This window comes from Bacillus rossius, chromosome 5, assembly GCF_032445375.1.
Source record: "Bacillus rossius redtenbacheri isolate Brsri chromosome 5, Brsri_v3, whole genome shotgun sequence".
NCBI lineage: Eukaryota > Metazoa > Arthropoda > Insecta > Phasmatodea > Bacillidae > Bacillus > Bacillus rossius.
Genome location: NC_086333.1, coordinates 61,230,254 through 61,255,435, shown reverse-complemented (window position 1 = coordinate 61,255,435; position 25,182 = coordinate 61,230,254). Strand labels below are relative to the sequence as shown.

The 25,182-nt window shown below is 36.8% G+C and overlaps 1 protein-coding gene across 1 annotated transcript; it reads right to left on the bottom strand.

Moving 5' to 3' along the window:
- Window positions 1–7,309: 7,309 nt before the first annotated feature.
- LOC134532282 (putative mediator of RNA polymerase II transcription subunit 29) lies at window positions 7,310–14,323 on the bottom strand. The gene is made up of 2 exons (XM_063368701.1): window positions 13,907–14,323; window positions 7,310–7,885 (listed from the first exon to the last, which is right to left on the bottom strand). The coding sequence occupies exons 1-2, from the start codon at window positions 14,321–14,323 to the stop codon at window positions 7,310–7,312; spliced, it is 993 nt and encodes a 330-aa protein (XP_063224771.1).
- Between the last annotated feature and the right edge of the window lie 10,859 nt (window positions 14,324–25,182).

The following is a 25,182-nucleotide window of genomic DNA, read 5'->3' as shown; positions in this document are numbered from 1 at the left end:
CACATTGGTTATTTCTTTGACCATTTTGGAATTGATTCCTTCTTGCAGTTGAAATTCCGAGGCGAATCGTGAGGCAACACTAGCTACTGCCGTTAAGCATGACAGCATAATTACGGTGGGTAAAAAATCATGTTCTCGCATTTCTGAAAAAAAAATTATAACTGATTTAACTACAACACAATTTTGTATTAAAATAACATAAAACATGTTTCAATATTTTTTTATAATAACCTACTTGTTAAAAAAACATTTCAGTGTAATTTTCATAATATTGATGTCTCCTCAAAAATATTATAACGATAATAACTTTATACACTTAATAGCTATTTAAAAGAATATCCACGTGTTAATACACACTTAAATAATTTACTTCAAGTCAACGTTTATAGTGAACACAGAAAAATTAACTGTCTACTAGCTTTTGAATATTTAGTTTGTAGTTATATATATATTTTATTCTTTGTAACACATTACTATTTTTTGCATTAACTATTAAGATCTGTTTGTTTGTTAGGTGAATATTGGCTTCTTTACATAGTTAATGTATCAAATATGAGGAGGCAAAAATCCCATAGTCAACGGTCCACCAAATGTTATTTTTGTGGCTCGCGGATATTGTTTAGTGAGTTTTTTTTTTCTCACGACTATTAAGTTTAAGGCTTGCGTATGCATGAATACAAACAGGTTCTTCCAGATCAAATGTTAGATTTTGTTGCATCATCTCAGTTCTTCAAATACATTGAAAATTTGCCCAAAATATTTTCCTATCCTTAAAGGGTTAATTTGGAAGAGAGACTTTTTTATGTAAATGGAGCTTATTTAAATCGTATTGCTATACAAAGATGAATTCATTTAAATGAATGTATATATTTTCCTGTTTTTAAATGCGCTGAGAAATACATTCTCCAATCTGCAATCATGCTGTGCTCATATAGCATCTTTTTTGGCTGCACCTGAATAAATTTTTAAAGTTTAAGAATACCAAGTCAAAACTAAGGTTATGTTTTACTGATATCCATCTAGAAAATTGGCTTCAATTTATTTTATACAGCATTAAAAAGTTAATAACACTTAATTATTTAAGAATATAACTATTCTGTAAGTATCAAAATAAAATTTAAAAAAATTAACACATTTTTGTACCTAAATATAAATTTAAAGTTTGAAAATTACAGGTAGGATGACAAAACGGAAGTATTTACATAAAAAATTTCCAAAACATGTTTAAACAAACACTCGTCAGATGTCAGTGATAAGAATAGTATTTAGTGTATGATGCAGTACAGAGCACGACATTTTAACTAAGGAAACATTAGGCCCTTAATTCAAATAATTGCAAAGATAACTCTTCGGAATCGTGTACCTTTAAACCGGGTAGAATAATCATATTATCTGCCAAACTCATTTGTTGGATGGAATTAAAGCCAGATATTTACCGTAGTAGTCAGGTAGTGTCTTAATTTTAACCTATTACATGACATTTTTTAAAATCAATTAGACCTATTTAGAATGTGAACTATCTCTCCTTCTACCAAATAGTATTTCTACTGGTAAGTTTCATATGTAATTTTTTTTAAATTTAATCTGAATTTAAGATTTTAGATGAAATCATCGAACCCGTTTCACTCTAGCAATAACTTTACTACCAGTTATTCCTCAAGTCACCTCGGTTTAAATTGACTACCCTATCAATTATAATTGATTTTGCTTTTATATCTTACAAACACGATATCTGTACTTACTGAAGATTTGTGATATAATTTGCATTAAAATCCGTGTTCTTGTAGTACCATACAGTTCCAGCTTAGGCTAAACATAAAATTGGATTTATGGCAGAAAGTAGAAATAGTTGTTACTGATCTCATTACTAATGCAGGACAGATATTTTGTATGTCGTATTTGGGTTAAATTATTCATTCTTTTTATCTTTCGAATATTACCCAATGGAAAAGAGTGATACCAATATAATTTGGTTGGAGTGCACAGTATATCTTCACATAAAGATCAATTTATATTACGTTGTTGACTTATCGCGTTCTAATCTCTTTCTATCTCCGCACACGTATGTGTAACGACCCACAAAGTCTGGAAGTACCAATTACGTTTCGTTATAAAAAAATAATAACTCCAGAACATTGTTATAGTTCAAAAGTCTTTTTTTATTCTGAATATACGTTTATCTATATTAAATTATATCTTATTTTGTTTGTGTTTGGAAGAAAATACTGTCGATTTGAAACTTTTTTTAGCGTCAATTGCACAAGATCATATCACGCTCAACAGAAATACAATATTTTACAACTACTCCCTTTATTTATGCAAGCATTCAGGCACATATGACACACCGTATGCCCTACATACATACTCACATTTGTACATACCGGTGGCGACAGAAACCTTTGCATTTTCAATAATGTAGACGTGTTTCAAAAAAGTTTATATGTTAAAAATATTTTATTAGTAAAATTCTTGGAAACTAATTCATTATAAATCAGTTAATGTCTATAGCGAAAATTAAATTTATAATATTCTGGTGAGGAGAAATTCTGCGTAATTAACTCTTAAATCTGTAAACATATTTAAATTAATTAAATTAGTGAATTAAAATAATATGTTGGTTTTCAGTGATCCAAGTGGAAATATTGTCGCTGCAATAAAATCACGATTCACTGACATAGCCAGTTTCACAGCGTTAGCATAAAAGACACTGACACACTTCTATTAAATTGTGTGATAAGTTCGTCCAAGATATAAAAAAAATGTTACAAATTTTTAATACCGTATTAGAGTTGACTATTTCTCATAGATAATTTTGCACTTTTCCAGAAAATTAAATCAATAATATTAACTGTAGATTTTTAATAAATGATATTTATCACATCAATAGTTATAATAATATTTTGTTTAAGAAAAGCCAATATTCTTTAAATGCTAGCGTGAATTCATAGCATGAAATCGTGTGGTACACAATATTGAATAAATCGTTTGCCTGGATCTGTCGTAAATCTCTTTATTTATAAATATCATTATTTAATAAAAAAGAGTTTTCCTTTAACCTTAAATGTTTCATGCTTCTCGGCTTTAAGGAAAACCAAATTCTGTTACTTTACTAATGATTTCCAAAAAGTAAAGAGATTTACAGAAATATTTCTTTCATGCTTCTTGGCTTTAAGGAAAACCAAATTCTATTACTTTACGAATTATTTCCAAAAAGTAAAGAGATTTACAAAAATATTTCAACAGGTTTGAAACATTTAATTTTAAATGGTTTCTTTACACACTTCCATACTTTATATTAATGCTAGGATATTAAATAATAAGTGGACTTTTAATTTTCTCAATATAAAATTTAAAGAAACTTTATTTGTAAAAAATTATTTATTATATCAAAATATTAAAAATAACGAGGAAAACCACGAATTTAAACAAGCATTACAATAATTAAGGATGCTAGCCCATTAATGTAAGCAATATAATATTTGAAGTGTCATTTCATGGCGTCGACTGATTACTATATCATCTTCAGTGTAGTCGCTTATGTAACACTAATATCGCTAAACATTCTTAATTCCCACTTGTCCACCGTCAAGGTAATGACAAAGTCCAAGATTCGTCCACACGTCTGTACTGTATTTTACTCTACAGTCAATGTTACCATTCGCCAGGAAATATTGATCCACATTTCACTGTTTAAAATGCATCAAACCAAAAAATGTTTTTTTTTTAATCTTAATCTTTCTTTACGGATTTAATTGGTGTATATCAACTTGATATTTTTTTCTCAGTAATAGCTATGACAACTGGGGCAAAGTACTACAAGGTAGAGGTTTCAGGCTCGTTTTGTAACCTTTGACATGATTCAGTTTAGCAGCAACGGGTACCTAAGTAATCGAATAGAGGTCTCGCACCTCGAAGACGCTTTGCGTTGCCGTTAGATATGAACCAGCATGTACAACTTTACTTCATAAGACTTTTGGTCATAAATTAAATTAATTTTAATTTATTTAAAGTTTATAGATACATAAAATTCCTTGTGTGCACACGTATAAATCATCTGTACTTTTACAAAAAAAAACATTATTTAGGAAACCAATTGCCAAGAAATAATTTGTAATACTACTTATAAGAAATATATTGTAAATTTGTACAACACTTGGCTATAATAATCTTATATTCAATAAAGGACTTCAATTCGTTTTATTGAGCTTATTAATGTGCGTAGTTAATGCTGGAAAGCTATCCAGTGTACGGTTTACATATAACTTTAACTACTGGACAACACACAGCATAAATTCCTGTGTAAGGATCCGAATCCAGTATTAATGCCAACACTATTTTGTGGTGATATAGCTCTTTTCATGTACCTACATGTACAAATTTTCAAATGTCTTTAATTTTACTTAGATATTTCTGTTTCATTTTCAAAAAAAGAAATTACGATATGGTGATTGTGGATTTACTGCTTCGCAATCTGTATGCCACATTTTGCTAATAAATACTTTCTTTAGAAACGGATTCGGCCAAAGTACCGGTAAGGTCCTGTGTTCGAGGAACATCACTCATTGTGTCGACAGTCAGTAAACCTACACTCCGCTAATGCAGGACTGCGATACCGCTGTGATTGTGGAAGCGCCCACAATGCGCTCTGGTTTTCGTTCCAGACGTTACGTACGAGTGTGACTCTAAGCGTTTACTCATTATGATTGAAGCTCAGGCGGGGAATTGCTGGCAGAGTGTCAAACTACGAGTATGCTTCAAGGTCATGACTCATTTTTTTCCCCTATAATATCCGTACTGAAAATATAAAACATCGCGGTAAGAGGTACTGTAAGTGTTAAGTTAATTAATTTGGTAGTGGCACATCATTTAGGCTCAAAATGCACAAACCTCTCGAAACTGTCCAGTCACACTTCTAAGGTTTTGTCTTTAATGTCTGACAAAAACGTGATTAAATTCTATTCTCAATTATTTTTTGTAAAATCATCTTATTTTTGTGATTTATAAGCAATAGTTAGAGACCTGAAAAATTAGCGGATTCGATGACCTCTAGAAATAGCCTCCATTATCCTCTGCATTTCTGAAGCAAACACGCGTGTTCAGTGGGTGCTCACTTGTGAGGCGTCTCCACTGGGTAGCTTGTGATTCGATGATTCTTTGGTCGATGGTCTCTCACTGGCCCACAGAGATCCAGTTAAACAGCGAAACAATAGCAGAACCAGCAGAACTGTACACATGTTTGAATTTCAGCCTATCACGAAAAGAATCCACGAATTTTTCCGGTCTCTAGCAATAGTGCATGCTGATAATTTTACAATAACATTTCTTCTGTTTCTTAAAGAAAGTGTCTGCTTAGTAAATTATTTGCAAGCTTTGAAAATCTAAATATTACGTGACTTTAGTTTTTAAACAATATTAGTTGTTTCTGTGACAGAGCAATGTTTTCAGGATGGAGATGAACTCAATTAAATTCCCTTAGTAGACGTGTGGCGTCGTCATATCTATACAATAATATAAACAATCGAGAGTGTGAGTTTTTTTTATTTTTCTCTCGTAATGAGTAAACTTGAGAAAAACTAAACCAATTTCAAAAATTATTTCGCTAATATGAAGCTACATTATTCCAGATTGACATAAGCTATGTTAAATGTTTAGTAAAAGTATAATTTCGTAAGATTTATAGTTATTTGTAACGAAAGGCAGAGAAAAACGACCCAATTGACGTCTTATATATAATGTATATTTATATAGATGCTCCTTACTGCATGATAAAACTTTGGAACGAAATAGTAAGCTAAATCGTTAACGACGCGTGCCACAGATAGCTCTGTTAATAATCTTTATCTATCAATAAGAAGCCGGTTTTACCTACCGCAGCTGGTTTTAGATGAACATATTTACTACGTTATTCGCCTTCGCTTCCCTACGAGTTCTTTGAACCGTTGAGTTAAATAGTCCCCGTTAGCCTTCGTGTTAGTAATGCCTGTGTTAGGACGTGTTTGCTTAACACTTAACACAGGGCACTTAACATACTACGCTTCAGCGTACCACGAATGAGGAACTTTTGTGCAGCAATAATACCAATTATGTACTTGTGCAATATTTCGTATGCAGGTGCGTGTAATTTTCGCGATATAATCTGATCGCTCGTTAGACTGCAAAAAGGTATGCCTGCGCTAGCGATTGTTTCCTTGTGATTGGCGGCCGTCTGCAAGAGAAGACATTTCCTCTATTTGGCAGAGTCATTCAGGACGCATTTGGTTCCGCACTGGATGGCTGTGATTGGTGTGATGACAGTAGACACGTATATCTGAAATAAACCCAGCCAACCACGATACTCAAACAATGCTGCAAAGATTTTAACACACAGTTGGTCTGAAATTCTTTTTTCGCGAAAAGTACATGGCCCTGTTCATATGAACAGAGGAAAACTATTGAGAGTCCAATATTCACTGACCTCATGATGGACGCCCGAAAAATACAAGTTTGTAAAGCTTTTTTTAATGTTTGATATTTGACTTTAACTAAGGTGTTAATCGTTTTTATAAATAAAGTTCTTGTAAAAACATTTTTCTGAAATTAGTTATTGCACTTTTTTTAAAATCTTCGTATAAATATTGTACAACATGTTAGCTTAAACATGCAGTGTGTGAGGCATGAGTGCTCCTATAGTTATGACGTAAGTAACTGCGAGTGCTGAATGGTAGTCTGGTGATCCACCATGAAGTAGCAACAGGCGAGAAAACCTGAGGCAGCCCCAGCAGACGACTACAAAACATACGTTAATAGAAATATAGTCATAATTTGTATCAATATCATTCATTATATTGAATTTAAATTTAATGAGCTGGTGTGAAGACACTTACAGCTGTTTATTTTTTATTAGTTTTTATATACATGTATTAGTAGCCAGGTGGGTGCCAGACACTGTATTTTAAGCTATTGTTAGCGTAGAAGAAAAAAATTATGTACTACACCTATAAATTACACTGATAAACTTATCATAATGTTATAATGTAAAAAATGTGATTTCAATTCAGGTATGTAACGAAAGACAAAGTAATTTGGAAAGTTTTCAAACATTATCATTACAATTATTGTAACTAGCACGTAAAGTTTGTGTAGCAAGATATTTTAATTTCATGTGAATGTTTACCTTTATTTTCAAGAAAACTATGTATCAGAACTGTTTTCTTAAAAAATTCAGGAATTTAAATTTTATTCTGTCAGTACAAACTAATTATTTAGTAACTAGTTATGACATCGTACATATTGAACACAGAATTAATTGCTCCTTCATACAAGATCTGAACTATATTTGGCACAACTTTGTGATAGTGCTGGCGGTGAACGTCCTGGTGATCTTGGTGGTGTTGGTGGTGTCGGTGGTTTTGGTGATGTTGGTGATGGGGGTGTTGGGGGTGTTGAGGGTGTTGGTAGTGTTGGGGGTGTTGGGGGTGTTGGTGGTGTTGGGGGTGTTGGGGGTGTTGGGGGTGTTGGTGGTGTTGGGGGTGTTGTTGGTGTTGCTGTTGGTGGTGTTGGGGGTGTTGTTGGTGTTGCTGTTGGTGGTGTTGGGGGTGTTGGGGGTGTTGGGGGTGTTGGTGGTGTTGCTGTTGGTGGTATTGGGTGTGTTGGGGTGTTGCTGTTGGTGGTGTTGGTGGTGTTGGTGGTGTTGGGGGTGTTGGTGGTGTTGGTGGTGTTGGGTTATGGTGGTGTTGGTGGTGTTGGTGATGGTGGTGTTGGTGATGTTGGGGGTGTTGAGGGTGTTGGTAGTGTTGGGGGTGTTGGGGGTGTTGGTGGTGTTGCTGTTGGTGGTGTTGGGGGTGTTGGGGGTGTTGGGGGTGTTGGTGGTGTTGATGTTGGTGGTGTTGGGTGTATTGGGGTGTTGCTGTTGGTGGTGTTGGTGGTGTTGGGGGTGTTGGTGGTGTTGGTGGTGTTGGTTATGGTGGTGTTGGTGGTGTTGGGGGTGTTGGGGAATGTTGGGGGTGTTGGTGGTGTTGCTGTTGGTGGTGTTGGTGGTGTTGGTGGTGTTGGTGATGGTGGTGTTGGTGGTGTTGGGGGTGTTGGTGGTGTTGGGGGTGTTGGGGGTGTTGGGGGTGTTGGTGGTGTTGGTGGTGTTGCTGTTGGTGGTGTTGGGGGTGTTGGGGGTGTTGGTGTTGGTGGTGTTGGTGAATTTGGTGGTGTTGGGGGTGTTGGGGATGTTGATGGTGTTGCTGTTGGTGGTGTTGGGGGTGTTGGGGGTATTGGGGGTGTTTGTGGTGGTGCTGTTGGTGGTGTTGGTGGTGTTGTTGATGTTGGTGTTGTTGGGGGTGTTGGGGGTGTTGGTAATGCTGCTGTTGGTGGTGCTGGTGGTTCACAGGTGGTACCGATTCCGGATTGTAGTGGTCCTGGTGTGTATGGTGTTCAAAGTTGACGACATGAAATTGATATCATCACCCTGAAAAATTAAAAATGACTAGGGGCATGTATATTTCGCGAAAAGATTTCGCGACTAGCTGAAAGTTAAAACACTGTAGCATCATCTGTGTTTCGTGGTTGGGCGAGTCTATTTCAGTTCCACGTCAATTGCTACAACACCAATAACAGTAGTTGAGTGCGGAAGCAAATTCGTTATGAGTGGCCGGGTCAAGTAAGGTAACGACTTCTTTCGCAGACGACCGCCAGTCACAAGGAAGAAACCGTTGGTGCAGGTATACCTTGTTGCAGTCTAATAGGCGTTCAGATTTATTCGCGAAAACTGCCTACCCCTAACAATGACCTAATTCATTGCAAATATTCTTGGCTATATTTAAAAAATATATCTAATTGTACCACAAATATTTCCTTATGCCTTCTTTGGTAAAATGCTGTTGTGTTTGCTCCAACTCTGCGTTGTTATGCTTTAAGAACATAATTATTTGAGTCGTTGTACAAATAAATGACAATTATCATAATTAAAAATGGTTTACAAATAAAATCAACTGGTCTTAAAAACACAATTCTTAATTGGAAAATTAATTTTTTGTTGTTTAAATTCCTTTCTGGAAAACCTTTTTTATAAGATTACTTTCCCTAGGTATTTAAGAATTGTTATTAATGATTGTATACAAAGCTCACAGATTCAAACTTAAATCAGCATCTGAACTAGATTAACTGAGTTTCAGATGTTTAAATATGTAGGTGCTCATCGTATTTTCCCAAAAAAATGTTTTAAACCTTTATAAACACTTATGTAGTTTATTACCAATTAAGTGTATTTTGTAGTGTGTTTTTCTTACTTTACATTGTGGTTTTTTTTTAGTTCATCTTAATATGTTAGAACACACAGATAACCTTGTTCTCTTATTCTACATCACTTAGTTTTTTTTTTCCTTTTCACAACTTGAAGTTTATTCTTTCTTCGTGTCCATCAGTTAAAAATTTAACCCATTCCGAATATCTTGAAATAAAATGATTTGATTTTACTTTTATATTATTTTAAGTTTTTTGAACGCTATACTAATATTTTCTGCTAAATAATTATAAAACATAGTGATGAAAAACATTTAATTTGTATATAGTTTTTAATTTATTATACGGTATTCTAACATATTAATTTATCATACTGTTTTAAAAATAATTAAAATTAAGTTAAGATTACATTTTTATAAAATTCTTAGTGGCAGATCATAGTTTTAACCTTAAGTCCATTACTGGGAGCGTATATTCATTTTTATGAACATAAATATGGTAATTAAGACAGTATCTTTAAATAACCTTAAATTAGTTATTGTGTAAACACAATAACATTTCTGCAGTAGTAGAATATTTTAATTTATAAATAAACAATTAAAAACTGAACGTTTATATAAAAGTGGTTTTGTGACCGTAGCTTAAACTTTAATAGCATATGAGCCAGTTTTTAAAAGCTAGTGTTAAATATTATATATGACAAATGTGTAATAAACTGATAAATGTAAATTTATTGGTTTCAATTACTGATTCGTTAATATGTTCAACTACTTCCAAAAAAATTTTGATCGAAGTATTTCAGTACTCGCCAATGATGTGTAAACATCTAACATAGGCAACAAGAGAATTGATGTGTTCTCATAACGCAAATAAACTTATAATACAAAATCCGGACACCACATTTAACGTAGAATTTTTTTAAAAAGCAATGCCGAGCGGTATTGTTTTACATAAATGATTCATTTTAGTGAAAAAATAAATTTAAAATTTCACCCTTTTTAAAACCTAAATGTATTTCTGTTTAACAATCTGGTAATGTCGTTTTTGAGGTAATACTTCTTTTAGGCGCGTTGAGGATGAAATTTTAATATGAACCAGAAAGATAATGAAGTAGACACGAATTATGCAACGGAAATCTGACCGGTTGAAAGTCTAATACGCATGCGTGGGGAAAATGCTAAAAACACGAGCCGTAGTCGTCAAGATGGTGGACCCACGGGGGATGTACTAAATGTATTGGTGTGCCAAAGTAAACTTTATGGTTAGATACTGGAAAAATTCGCGAATTTATTTCGCGATAGGCTAAAATACAAATAGTTATACCTCAGTGTTGCCTCTGCTATTGGCTCACAACTCACCTGGATGACTCTGGGCCACTGAGAAACACCCAACCAAAGCTTCATCGAATCTCAGGCTGCTATGTTGGGACGTCTCACAATACAGCAGCCAATGAGTTGATGACATTTGACCGAGTGTACTTAGAACTATGGAGTTCATCCTGCAGGTCATCGAACCCGCGAAATTTTTCGGTCCCTATTTATGGTAGTTAAAATGTCCTGGAATATATATATTTTTTAAATATTTAATAGTCATAACAAAATATAACAGTAACTTTAGAAATAACTATAATTTTTTAGTCAGTAATTGGGTTGAGACGAACATGTCGTCAAAGATATTTCGTATTTTGTTAGTTTTCTAAAGAAATACGAACGTGGCGCTATCTTTGAAGTATTTTCAAACTAAAAGTTACCGTCGAATAGATCCCGGTTTTAAACTTGATTTTCGACATGGAATTATATTAAAATACTGCTAATCTTTTTAAAATTCATAAAACAGTTATTTCTATAAATTTAACACACTAATATATTAACCTGAAACATTTTAAAACACATAACACTAAGTATATTTTTGTGAATTTTTTTTTTTTTTCGAAACAGCTGTATTTTGTCTGTAAATACTTCACACAAACCAACTTTAACTTTATTGAGCAGTTTAGACATTATTATATAATATTAAGATATTATGATATTATTATAAAGTAAAAAAAATCCGACAAGATTTGAATCACGTACCTCGTGCTTACGTAGCACACAGCTTACCGCCATGCTACCAAAACGGATGATAAATTACAAGGATAATGTGGTCTATAAGTAATGTAATGCCAGTTATTTTTAGCTCATTTAAAACTTAGAATTACTTTTTACTATGACTATTTTCGTTTACCAAATATATTCCAGGATAGTTTCACTATCATAAAATTTCATTTGGTACACCAACGCGTTTAGTATTTACCATAATATTTAACCAGAATGACGATAAACGGGTTTATGTTGTAACACGTGCGTAGGCCATCTTTTCGAGGCTTCTTAGACTTTTGCGGAGACGCAGCACCGTTTTCTCGCATTTCCTTTCCATTTTCACGAGATTACTCCTAGAAAATGCCTAGCACTGAGAGCTAGGATGTTTACACATCAGAAACTATGTCTAAGTCTCATTGGTTAGAGTTTCTACCCCATGGTCGGAGCTCGCGGCTCGTTCAAATCCGCGCCCGCAACGGAACACGTCAGTTGCCAAGAGATGGCCGCGAATCGTCTACCAGGGCCATCCTTGGGACTAGTGGTAGACTTCGCGTGGAGAGGCAATATTAATGACTAGGGCTTATTGACCCGTCCATTCCTAGGTCTCGATACAGTATGGTTTTGATAAATGTCATATTATAAGATAGAAATAATTATAAATCAAAAACCTCGTAGTTACAAACTTTTCAATATTCAGTGCTTTATTTAAAAATGTCACGTGTTATCAATACATTTCCATAAACCAAACTCTCATTGGTATAGACCGGAAAAATTCGTGATTTCATTTCGCGATAGGCTAAAATACCAATAGTTATACCTCAGTGTTGCCTCTGCTATTGGCTCACAATCCACCTAGATGACTCTGCGCCAATGAGAAACAACCAACCAAAGCTTTATTGAATCACAGGCTGCTACGTTGGGACTTCTCACAAGACAGCAGCCAATGAGTGGGTGACATTTGACCGAGTGCACGTAGAACTATGGAGTTCATCCTACAGGTCATTGAACCCGCGAATTTTTCCGGTCCCTACTTATTGGTTTTTATAAAATACACTTTACTGCCGGTAAATTACTTGATTTAATTTAGAGAAAATTCTTTAGAGCTGAGATAATTTTTAAAGTTATAAGGACTTAATATATCCCTACAAGAATTAATCATAATTTATTCTAGAACATTTGTTGCGGCAAAATAATTTCCAAATAATTTCCCATAAAAATATTACTATACTACTTACAAAACCCAAAAATAAAAGGAAAAAAGGAGCTTGCAAATGATACATAGTAAAAACTGTTGGTTTAGATTTCACTGTAGCTTGTTTCTTAGAAATAAAAGAGCTTCCGAACCCATCTAACCTCCATTGTGCTAAAAAACCTGCTTCCAAAAGGTGACACATCATTTTACTGAATGCCTGCAAAAATGGTGAATTATCCGAGAAGTAATAAGTACCAAGCAAAGTGAATATGCACTCGTCAACTTTGTAAAGTAATGGCTGTCCATCCACGTGGTACTCTCTTTTTCTCATGTAGTATCGAGCTACGTCAGCGGAAGTCACTCTACTCAAGTTCCTGTGGAAAGCAACAAAATTGAAAGCTTCTGCCTCTGAATTTAACGGCATGAGGTGTGTTACGAACCAAGATATGAACTCGTCATCAGTTTCCAAAAAAGAATTTACATCGGCGCTACTGGACTCGCTGGCATAAGCGCTCATCGTGAGACCTGATTTCATTAAGTCGTTCAAGGAGTTTATGTCTGGGTGGTAAAATGTCACTGTGAGAAAGCTCGTGAGAGAACCTTGGTAGCTGTTGCTCACGACCAACACGAATACGAGGCATACTAACAGGAAAAACCTCTGGGAGAATCTTTCCGGACTCCAATTTGTCGAGCTGAGAATGGTCAAGTTAAGAGTTTCCATTAGTACAGAAACCTTGTTGGTTTTGAAAAAATCGAAAATGTTAAGAATTTTCCAAGAGAATCCTATGAAGAACAACGAGGCTAGAACTGAAGCCCAAGTGTGTGAAGTGAACGGTAGAATTATGTTCATATATCTCGGCAGGGGAAGGGACTTAGGGACAACAGCTAAGACACAAAACATATCATGTGGGTACGACACTCTCAGAGAATTGCTAACGACCATGACTTCATGAGGAATATATAAATCATAAGTGAGAAAGGAATATTCATTGTTGTTAGACATTTCAGAATCGTACACGTCTATATTTGCGTTAAACCTAGTAATAAATTCATTGACTGCCAGCCCATCCGGTCCAAAAACATGCCATTTACCATGTACGTAGGCAACATCAATTTGCGGTAGTCCAGACACTAATTTTGCTTTAATTGTATAGCCGTACATATTTGAAATATGTTTTCTCGGCCTAAACATTTCTTTTCCGGGCTTTAATTTTCTAGAGAACGAGTTGTATCTGTATGTCATAACTTTCACTAGAGATTCATTTTTGTTAGTTGTCAATAGTCTGTCCTCTACTTGAATACAAACTGCAACCCAGTCTATTATGTTCAAAAGTTTCCAACATTTTTCAAACATATTTACCAGATATTCATGATCATCGAACAAAATTTTTGTTAAAACCAAAACGAAGTTCGCTCTGGAATTCCACACCAACAAGTTGCCCCATTCTAATGGAACGACGCATTGGTCAGTTATTTTTCCAGTGATGATTATGAATCCCACGCTATTTTCTATGTTGTCTGAAAGTGCTTGTTTATCACATGCTACTTCTTCGTCATCTTCTGGTTCCGGTTTCTTGCATCTGGTCAAACCACTTGGAAATGTGCTATTGCACAAGGTAAACACATGCACTAACGCAGAATTGTGGATGTAATGTAGAACGTGGTTGGCTACTGCCGACTGCTCCGCGCAGTTGGGACTGACGACTAGGTTATAAACCTTATCTTTAAACACGCCTTCATATACACTGGTTATTTCTTTGCCCATTGCAGAAATTATTCCTTCTTGCAGGTGGATTTCTGAGGTGATACTCGATGCAACTGCCGTCAAGCATGACAGAAGTACCATGAAGGCCAAAATGTGACTAATCGTCATTTCTGAAAGAAAGAAAAAACATTTTAGATTGAAGTTGTTGTTCAACCACAATACACTTATATTTATAATATTAAGGTTAACTAAGAAAAAAATGTGAGCCAGTTTTCAGCACTCGCCAGTGATGTGTAAACATGTAACCTCGGTAACGATCAAACTCATGTGTCCTCATGTTGCAAATAAACTTATAAGAAGAAATACGGACACGAATTTTAGCTAATATTTTTTAAAAATTAATGCCGAGCGTGATTAATATTCGGTAATGATTCATTTTAGGGAATAACTGTAAATATTTTTCCTTTTTTAAAAAACTTACAATAATTTTGATTAACAAGGGGGTACTATTGAGTTCTAAGAGCCAGGAGAACAAGAGTAAGTACTGAACGCGTACCATTAAAATGTCGCAACACTGAACCTGTGACTTTCTCTCTAGATCGGAATCATCATCGCCTGTGTTTTTGACTTTATACTTCTTTAGGCACATTGAGGGTAACATTTTAGCTGGCACCAAAAATGCAATGAAATAAGCGTGCATTACACAACGGAATTGAACAGGATGAAAGTCCAATGCGTATGCATGCAGAAACTACTGTAGCCAAGAGCCGAAGCTGTCAAGATGGCGGACCCACAATGGCAACATGCACCCGTGCATGTTTCACGTGCATCGAGGTATGTATTAAGCTATTGGTGTGGGAAAGGAAACTTTATGGCAATGAAATTTCCTGTAATAATTTGCAAACTGGAATAGGCATAACATAATATAATCACATCTTAAAAAAATACATTTTTTTTATTAGCTAGGAATATTGTGTTGGAACAAAAATGACGTCAAAGATATGTTTATTTAATTTTTTCTAAAGCATTACGAACGCTACGCTCTCTTTTGATCATTTTTAAAACTTAAGGTTGCAGTCTAATAGATGAATTAAAATTAAATTAACTTTAAACATTAAGTATATATATGTTATTTTCCTAAATGACATAATCAGTCTGTAAATATTTCCTAAAAACACACTTTAAACCTTTTCAGCTGACTCAACATATAAAATTAAAAATTAAAATTTTCATCACCAAATTTATTTATTAAAATGTAGTCGTGTAGAACAAAAATTTATTGTTTTCTACAGTATGACGAATGATGCGCTATCTCTACATTTTATTGTTAACTATGGATTGTCAAAATTTTAATGGGTATTTTTTAAATTCTGTCATGTTTTTTATTACTATAAACTATAACATTTATACTGGTATAAACTTTTATTTCTAATACCTGTGCATTGATTAAATGCTGCGATGTTCACGAATGCAATTTATAAGAATGAATAACGTGGGTCTATCTTTTCGAGATTTCTGAGACTTCCACGGATGTTTACGGATTTCCGTTCCAATCGACTTCCGTTACATTAATGAAATTACTCCTACCAAGTGCCGTATACCCAGAGCTGAGACGTTTGCACATCAAAATTACGTTTAAAATTGGTATATTATTTTTATTGTTATGAACGCGAGAGACCCAACCGCGATGCAGGTTCGGAGCTGGCTGGCGGCCCTGCCATGTTACAGGCGTCATGCGCGTATCACGTGGCCGCCACTGACGTAAGACATGCCACGCGTACCTGGCTGGATTACAAGGGTCGTAACTTCCCCCCTCCCCAACCCCCCTCTCACCGCACGCATCGTCCTGCCTCGGACCGGTTAGCTATCGCTGAGCGGCCTTGGAAATTCCGCGGGCCGTCGCGTGAGCTAACGACGCCCTTCTCGACTGTTCGAGCGTCGGGTCGGCCCGGCATGACGTGACTCGTCATCAGCCCCTCTCGCCCCTTCAAAAAGGAATCCCCTAGGTACTCAAGCTGGACGCAGGCCTCCGCGACTGTTCCGAGCGAAGTTCCGAGCGACGTTCCGAGTGGAGTTCCGAGTGGAGTTCCGAGCGTATTCCAAGCGAAGGGAAGTGCGACGTTGGCGAGGAGTGTGGCGAGAGTTACGCGGTGAGTTCGGTGACGGAGTGAGGCGAGAGTTCGACGACGAGTCCGGCGATGGTGAGTGTCGAGAGAACCACAGGTGCGGCGGAGTTCTTGGGGCGAAAGTTGGGGAACGAGAGTTCCGCGAGTGTGGCGGGAGTTCCGAGCGGAGTTCAGAGTGGAGTTCCGAGCGGAGTTCCAAGGGGAGTTCCGAGTGGAGTTTCGAGCGGAGTTACGAGTGGAGTTCCGAGCGGAGTTCCGAGTGGATTTCCGAGGGGAGTTCCGAGTGGAGTTCCGAGCGAAGTTGCGAGCGGAGTTCCGAGCGAAGTTCCGAGCGGAGTTCCGAGCGGAGTTCCGAGCGGAGTTCCGAGCGGAGTTCCGAGCGGAGTTCCGAGTGGAGTTCCGAGCTGAGTTCCGAGTGGAGTTCCGAGCGGAGTTCCGAGCGGAGTTCCGAGCGGAGTTCCGAGCTGAGTTCCGAGTGGAGTTCCGAGCGGAGTTCCGAGCGGAGTTCCGAGTGGAGTTCCGAGCGGAGTTCCGAGTGGAGTTCCGAGCGGAGTTCCGAGCGGAATGCCGAGCGGAGTTCCGAGCGGAGTTCCGAGTGGAGTTCCGAGCGGAGTTCCGAGCGGAATGCCAAGCGGAGTTTCGAGAGGAGTTCCGAGCGGAGTTCCGAGCGGAGTTCCGAGCGGAGTTCCGAGCGGAGTTCCGAGCGGAGTTCCGAGCGGAGTTCCGAGCGGAGTTCCGAGCTGAGTTCCGAGTGGAGTTCCGAGCGGAGTTCCGAGTGGAGTTCCGAGCGGAGTTCCGAGCGGAATGCCGAGCGGAGTTCCGAGCGGAGTTCCGAGTGGAGTTCCGAGCGGAGTTCCGAGCGGAATGCCCAGCGGAGTTCCGAGCGGAGTTCCGAGCGGAGTTCCGAGCGGAGTTCCGAGCGGAGTTCCGAGCGGAGTTCCGAGCGGAGTTCCGAGCGGAGTTCTGAGCGGAGTTCCGAGTGGAGTTCCGAGCGGAGTTCCGAGTGGAGTTCCGAGCGGAGTTCCGAGCGGAGTTCCGAGTGGAGTTTCGAGCGGAGTTCCGAGTGGAGTTCCGAGCGGAGTTCCGAGCGGAGTTCCGAGCGGAGTTCCGAGCGGAGTTCCGAGCGGAGTTCCGAGCGGAGTTCCGAGTGGAGTTCCGAGCGGAGTTCCGAGTGGAGTTTCGAGCGGAGTTCCGAGCGTATTCCAAGCGAAGGGAAACGCGACGTCGGTGACGGAGTGCGGCGTCAGTTCAGCGACAGGCGCCGTGTGAGCACGTGACGAGTCCCGCGACAGTTTGTGGCGAGAGTGCGGCGACGGGGTTTGGCGACAGTCCCGCGACGGAGTTCCCCGGGGAGTGCTGCGGCGAGAGTTGCGGCTCGGAGTGCGGCCCAGCGAGGAGTGCGGTGTGTTAGGACTTCACAGACACTGAGTGACTTGAGAATAAACAATTTTAAGTGTGAGTAATTGGTGATTAGGGATTTTTAAGTAAGATTATGTATTAGTGACGTAAATATTATTAATCTATAAAACTGTGTAATAAAATCTAATTGGGCTATCCCTATACGAACCCGGCAGTTTCTCCCCACACATTATTATAAACTGTAACAATATTAAAAGTGTATTTGTTTAATACATATTAATACCTATTTATATCTATTTAAACATATTAATGTGCCTTAATTCAAATAAAGTAATATAATTTTGTCACAAAACATAATTAAAATCTATTCACATGTGTGAATTATTATTTTCATAATTTAAATTTTAAAGTGAATGATTAAACAATTTATGTCTGTGGCGTTTATTTTTATTTCTATTTATATGTGTATGTAGATACCTGTTAAACCCACTTAAACATGTATAACTAATTTTCTGCAACAAATTTATAATTTAAAAATCGCGGCAATTACGTTGTTGATACAGTTAGAATGACATGTGATTACTGTGTACAATAATAATGATCACAGATAATGTCAATTTAAAAAAAGTTTGCATTGTTCCGTAATGGTCAATGTTTTAGGAAATCTTGACGATACCAGAAAACGCCGAATGCTGGGGCGATAGTGGGGTTCGTTATGTTTGTCCTCTTGTTCGTCCCTTGTGTTTGTCATCGTTCAATGAGTCATCCCTGGAGGATTGTGATGCAGTAATTAAAGATCAGCTGACAGTATAAGCGATACGAATGAACATGTATCATATAAGTGATTTTGGTGATCTTTCCAAGACTACAACAGGTACTACTATGTATTTTTATCCCTCTTCAGTCATTTCACCTATACGGATGCCAGCACTTCAAATTCAGCAAAGTGATATGTCTCCAAGATGTCATTAAATCAAGAAAGGCGTATATTGCAGACATGATAGAGACAAATGGAAAATAAATGTGGCAAAGAAGTTTAAGAATATCGATAAGGCATACATTAACAAATATAAATATAACACATATTCGAGGAGAAATAAAAGTGAAGTCACCATGTAAGAAAAATTACAGATTAGATACAATGTTCCACAATTTCCGCAAAAATTGTAACTTCGGCTACATTGACAAACACATGTATTTTATCGCGTGCTCTATTTGGGCCATTGACCCGTAATACTGATATGTTTGTATTTGAGGTACTTCAAGTAAACAGAAGAATAAACGTGTTCATCAAAACAACATGCGGATGTGAGTGTGTGATGTTTTCTTTATGAACTTAGACATAACTGACTGTCCCATTAGAACGGTAATAGAAAAAATGAAATAAGCATGGAAAACAGAATACTATGGATACGTTTCTAGGTGATGGTATGAAACAGCATATTGATAAAGCTTTAACATACGTGTACACACATCAGCCAGTAAATCGATTGCATATATTCACAAGGACTACGTAGCCAATCGCACAGCGGAAATTGTACCATTTTCCAACTGTAATTTATTTTGTGTTCACACAAGAATGTAACACTTCGTTTTTTGTACCAAATAAACCGGCGTGGCATTTCATAATGCTAAAGATACTTAAAAAAAGAGAATTTATAATGACACTATGAATATAATTTGTCATGATCATAGAATATATACGATAAAGAAAAACCCAAGTGTTTAAGAAGTTGTTTATTATCTACATGCATTCGTGCAACTGCCTCAAGGGGAAGTTTCAGTGTTTCTTTGTAAGTGCAATTTATGTGTTTTCAATTGTACCATTTACAATTTGAATGACAGTATCTGTGATTGCTTTGCATAAGACGAAGAGAATGTTCACGCGATATATGTCAATGAGCTTAGCACTTGTATACTGCAGCATTACAGACAGATATCCTTAATCGGTGTGTACTATACGTTACATGGGAATACGATGCACTAAATATAAATATTTTTTGAAAATATAAGCACAAAAAAAAGGCAGTTCCGCGCATGCATTAATAGAGAGGCAGAAGAAGTGGACCGAAGAGCCATGACTCGTCCATCAAATTCTCTATTAGGACTTTCATAGCATCAAAGCTCTATCCCTTAATGCAACTACATTGAAACTGCCCGCTGTAAAGGTTCTGAACGTTGAAATAAAAAACCTAAGGTACTTCATATTTTTTTTATGAATTCATACATTGAGGATTTCAAAAAGGCAACGGGCAACGGTTATCAAGAAAAATAAAGTTGGCAATGCTTGCTTTTAATTCAAAGGAAGGAATTATAGTTTATAATAAAGAAGAACTTGCTTCATAAGAATCTCAGGCTTAGTTGTTGCAATTCTACGAAAATTTACAATTTTTTACCAGTAGTTAAGAGAAATTCTCTTTGACATAAATTGGATGTGATGAGGGTTGGAATAAACGTTTGTTTATGACAATACTTGCAAAGTAAACTTAAGTTTAGCAAAAATGACACAACTTGTAATCGCCTAAAAAAAATTATATTCTACCCTTTATTTGTTTTCTAACAATAACGTCATAAGTTTTTATGTGACGTTCGTTTCTATTCATTATAGTAACATTATTGCCATGAGTACAGATGAACATGATTTAAGGCCTGTAAAGTAACCATAGTACCTATTAAAGGCTGTAATATTTTTTAACCAAATTTAATAATGTTGATAAAATATTTTGCAGCAATACACTGCTTTAACTTTAGCGTACTAGCATACAATTTCTCTTCTAAAAACTTCACTTTTTTGACATATTATATTGTTGAAGCAAAAAAGCATATTTTCATAATACACGAACATATTTTATCACTATAATTATTGACTTCTTTAGACAGTTCATACATTAGATAAATTAAAGGAAAGTGAATTATTAATTTTTCAAATTTTGTTGCCGCGAGTACGTTTTATATGTAAATTTTGTAACTTCATATAGATATGAAAAAATGGTTTTAAGAAGAAATCAAACCCGTACTAACATAGAAAAATTTTACCATTATTGCCATTAGATAGTAAAGCTGTTAACTTGAACTATGCTAATTTCTGTGTCAATAATGCCTTGATTTCTTATTAAAATTACAATAAATGTACTTACTCAGTAAAGTTATATTAATTTCCAGTTATGTTGGTGTTATGCTAGCACTATACTTCTCTGTCCTAGGCAAGAGCTGAATCGGATTTATGATGAAGCAGCAGTAGAAATAGCTGTCCGTATTCTAATTTATAAAACAAAAAAAGGATACGACGTATAGCCGGCATGTAAAATAATTCATCTTGTGTGTCATTATGGCTCCAATGGATAAAAATATCATTACATATATATGGTGGCAGTGCCCGGTATATCTTGTCACATCAACTTATAATTATTGTGTGAGTGATATTGTCTTTCGTTTCTCAGTCAAACAGCTGCACACTTTTAAGTGGCATGATCCATAAAGCCATTACGTTCTACAACAGAAAATAACCACGTTGGCATATCGCTGTACTTATGGCATGTCTGCACTTGATCACAGAATAATCAGTAGTATCTACTTCACGATTATTTCCCTTGTGCCGTGTTGGATATAAATGTCGATGTGAAATTTCTCTAATGACAGTAGAATGAGTTCTCACAGGGTGGACATAAAGTTAAATATTCATGAGAAAGCGCACAGCTATTTTCGATCAGTAGAGCTTACAATCATACCAAAACAAATGTATACATACCTGAGGCAGCTCTTGTCTCCAATTCTAAACTTATTTGTTACTGATCGTTTACTTAATTAATAGATTGCTTTAAAATACAATCTGTAAATTTTAATTTACTAGTTGGTACTCAAATGATTCGGAGCCCATCATAATTATAGAGATATCGTTGCATTAAGGAAGATACACAGAAACTGAAAGGAGATATAGTAGTATATAAATGTTCCCCCGAGCGCAGGAGCCCAGGGTGTGATGCCGTGGAGTCGACCGCCATTTTGGAGTGTGACGTCACGGTGGCCATATTGGATGATCTTTGATCTTGACTGCCATATTAGATTGCGCCATCTTTGATCCTAGAACTGTGCACCTTCTTAAATTCCACCATCTTGAAATCGAGGGCCTCACACTCTTTGTTACGGCACAACCTTCCGCCACATTGAATTCAGCTATCTTTTAATTGAGTGCCCCACTCCTATACATTGAAATTTTCGTTAGGGTAGATCTTTCTACCATTTTGTATTCTGACATCACTGCCGCCATATTTGATGATGTCATGAGCACCATCTTGTGTTTGTCTACTCCAGGCTACCATATTAAATAACATCACAGCCGCAATCCGTTTTTTTTTCTGCTCGAGGTCGCCATCTTTGATGACGTAATGTCTGCCAGCTTGGTTTCTGCTGTTTGTTCCTAGAGTGCGCAAGCATCGCTCTGTCTCATGCACATAAGGTCTATGTTCCATTTTCTACCAATATTGCTATGACACTTATCGACATATTATATTAAAAAAATTTAAACAATATACATTGGAAGCGAGGTGATTCGAACCAAGACAGTTTAGATCTCTGGATTGGAAATCATACGCATCTGACCACACGTCCATCGAGACATTTACCAGGCTGAGAAATAAATAAGATTATATCAATATATCACATATTCGAACTTGTATTTTTTTTTTAATTTTAAGGAATAATAAAACACCTGTTGGAGATCAAACCACCATATTTATTTTCAGTACTTCCGTTGTGCAGTGATGATTCACCCCACCTGCTGTAAAGAAGTTACTCGCCAGAGATGTATAACATCTAACCTCAGTAACGAGCGAATTCATGTGTTCTCATGTTTCAGATACATTTGTAATACGAAACTCGGGCACGAAATTTAACTAAGAATTCTTTAAAATAATGCCCAGCGTGATAAATATACGCAAATTGGGTTTTCAACTACATTTACAGACGCTAATCACACGTAGTTTCCGCATCCGTCGCTAGAATTCGCTGCCGGGGTAACTACGTAGACTATCGAATCATTCAAATTGCAAAGAGAAATTTTAAACTATACAATGAAACGGCTCCGATAAAAGCGAAAAAAAAAAAAAATTGAAGAGGTGTTAAACCTCGACTTTGGACATGATTTTCGACAAGGTATTGTTGTTAAAATACTGCCCAATTTGTTAAAAAAAAATCATTAAACATTTAATACTATTAAGTTTACCTTTTGTTTTTTGCGAACTGAGCGGTTGGCGCCTTCCGCCGTGGTTACAAATTTCCGTTCCATGCAATTTCCGTTCCATCTTCCATCCACAAAATTACTCCTCCCAAATGCCGTATACCGAGAGCTAAGATGTTACACACCCAACAAAGTAAGTTGGCGAGAGGGGAAAATGTAGTGATCACGCGGGTCACGTCACATGCCGTCACAAATAGCCCGAGCTGCGGCGAGGATCTGGGAGCGAGGGGGCGCGGAGAGGGAGGCGAGGAGAGGTTAGTACGACGCGATAAAGACGTGCTAAGTGCGGTGCGACGTGGCGGTTATAAAAGACGTCGCGGACACCTGGCGTTCACGCGGCGCTGCGGCTGATCGTCCTACCTGCTCGGAGCGTCAGGCAGGGGCGGGTGTGGGGAAACGGAGTGTCTTTTCGCGAGTGTTTTGTTTTTTTCAGCGCCGGTTTCGGTACGACGCTGGTTTCATTGGGGGTAGGGGTTGTGTGTGTTTTTTTCCTCGCGTGGGTCTCACTCCCAGCGGAGAGCTCGCAGCGACCACAGGGCCGACGGTACCCACACGACGTCACATGAAGCTGGCCAATGAGGAGCAAGAGCTGCTCGAGGGCAAGGAAGAGCGACACGAGATGGAGCCGCTGCGAGAGGAGACGGGAGAATGGTGGGTCTCACGTGGATGCGACAAGCATCAAGGTTCTGCCTCACTCGCGATGTTAGACTTCAGGTTATCTACACATAATATAAAGTTTAATTTTATTCGTCCCTCACACTTCTGGTTAGAGGCCAAAACCTTTAAATGGAAAAAAAAATGACGAATACTTGCCTCAAATTTACAAATAGCATATAAGATTATAGTTATATGAGAGGGAACTAAATTCACAACAAATAATAATCTGCGATTTATGAATATTTATGGTCCCTTGAAATAGCCCTCACATAAAAATAAAATTAGAAAGATAATAACCGAATTACTCTTGTTTTGATTTCAACACTTGTAATGTCTTAATAAATTTTTTTTTTTTCGTTTTTATTAGAATGTTTCCTTCGTTTAGGCTGAGAACACAAGTATAATTACTATCCTAGTACTGTAGTAAAATTATTATTAATAATAATGTTCAATATAAACGCCATTTTTAAAAATGCAACTATTTATCACAGAACTCTAGTTATATCACCCGTAAAAAATATTTGTTGCAGGCAGTTACTATCGACTTCAAGCGTTCCACTAAATTATGTGCTGCGCCTTTAGGGAGAAATGTTTTTAGAATGAAATGTGATAAAAATATTATATAAAATCTTTAAGAATATATAATTATAATATAACCGTATTTAACCGTTTAAACATAGTTTTCCTATTTAATAAGTCCATATTTAGTGGAAACAGCCTTCTATAAACAATTAAATATATGTATATTGTTAATTTATTTAAAATCGTGTGCGAAAACACGAAATATTGGAAACCAAATAATTTTTTGTTACCATTCCCTAGAAATGAAGGTTGGATAAACGGGTCTTTGCTTAATTGGGTTATTTGATTATTTTTTTAATGTGATTATTGGTATTTTGTCCGTCAGTATGTTTCAAAACTACCCATGATCCAAATGAGAACGCAGTTCGAATGTATTATGGTAAACATTCTAGCCTCTCACCCAATGAAAATAGCAGTTTTGCATGTACCTTATGCGCAGTTTTTTCCCACTAGGGTCACAGTCTGAAGCCTGTCAGTAAATATCACACTTTAAAGAGATGTTAGACTTAGGAAGATATTATTTCTAGGGTCGGTGGGAAAAAATACATAAGTCAAAAATTCCAATTTTAAAGGACAGTGCTTAATAAGTTTAACTTCTACTAGTCTTAAGAAAACTGTAATTTTCGCTGTAAGACGAATTAATTTTATAAATACTTATACATCTTTACTTACATTAAATCTATTGCTAAAGAAATACATGTAAACAATTGCTTAAGTGAAAATGCCCAATAAAAATTTAGACTTAAGTTATTATGCTCTGAATATTCTAATGTAATCTTATAATTTAAACTACGCTGTTTTCTTTCACAACGTGTGCACCTTTTACATTGCACCTGGGTCTATGTCAATCAAATCTGGGTCAACATCACAGACATTATCTGTAGGCAAGTCCCTGTAGAACTGATGGAAGATGGGAGGGACCAGTTCCAACAAAAAACATCAAGTCTCTTTTTTTCTGTGTACTTATGGGCACAGGTTTGTCAGTCAACGGTTTCAATTTCATGTCATGTATGCCTCTCCTTCGCAGATCTTAGGACTGA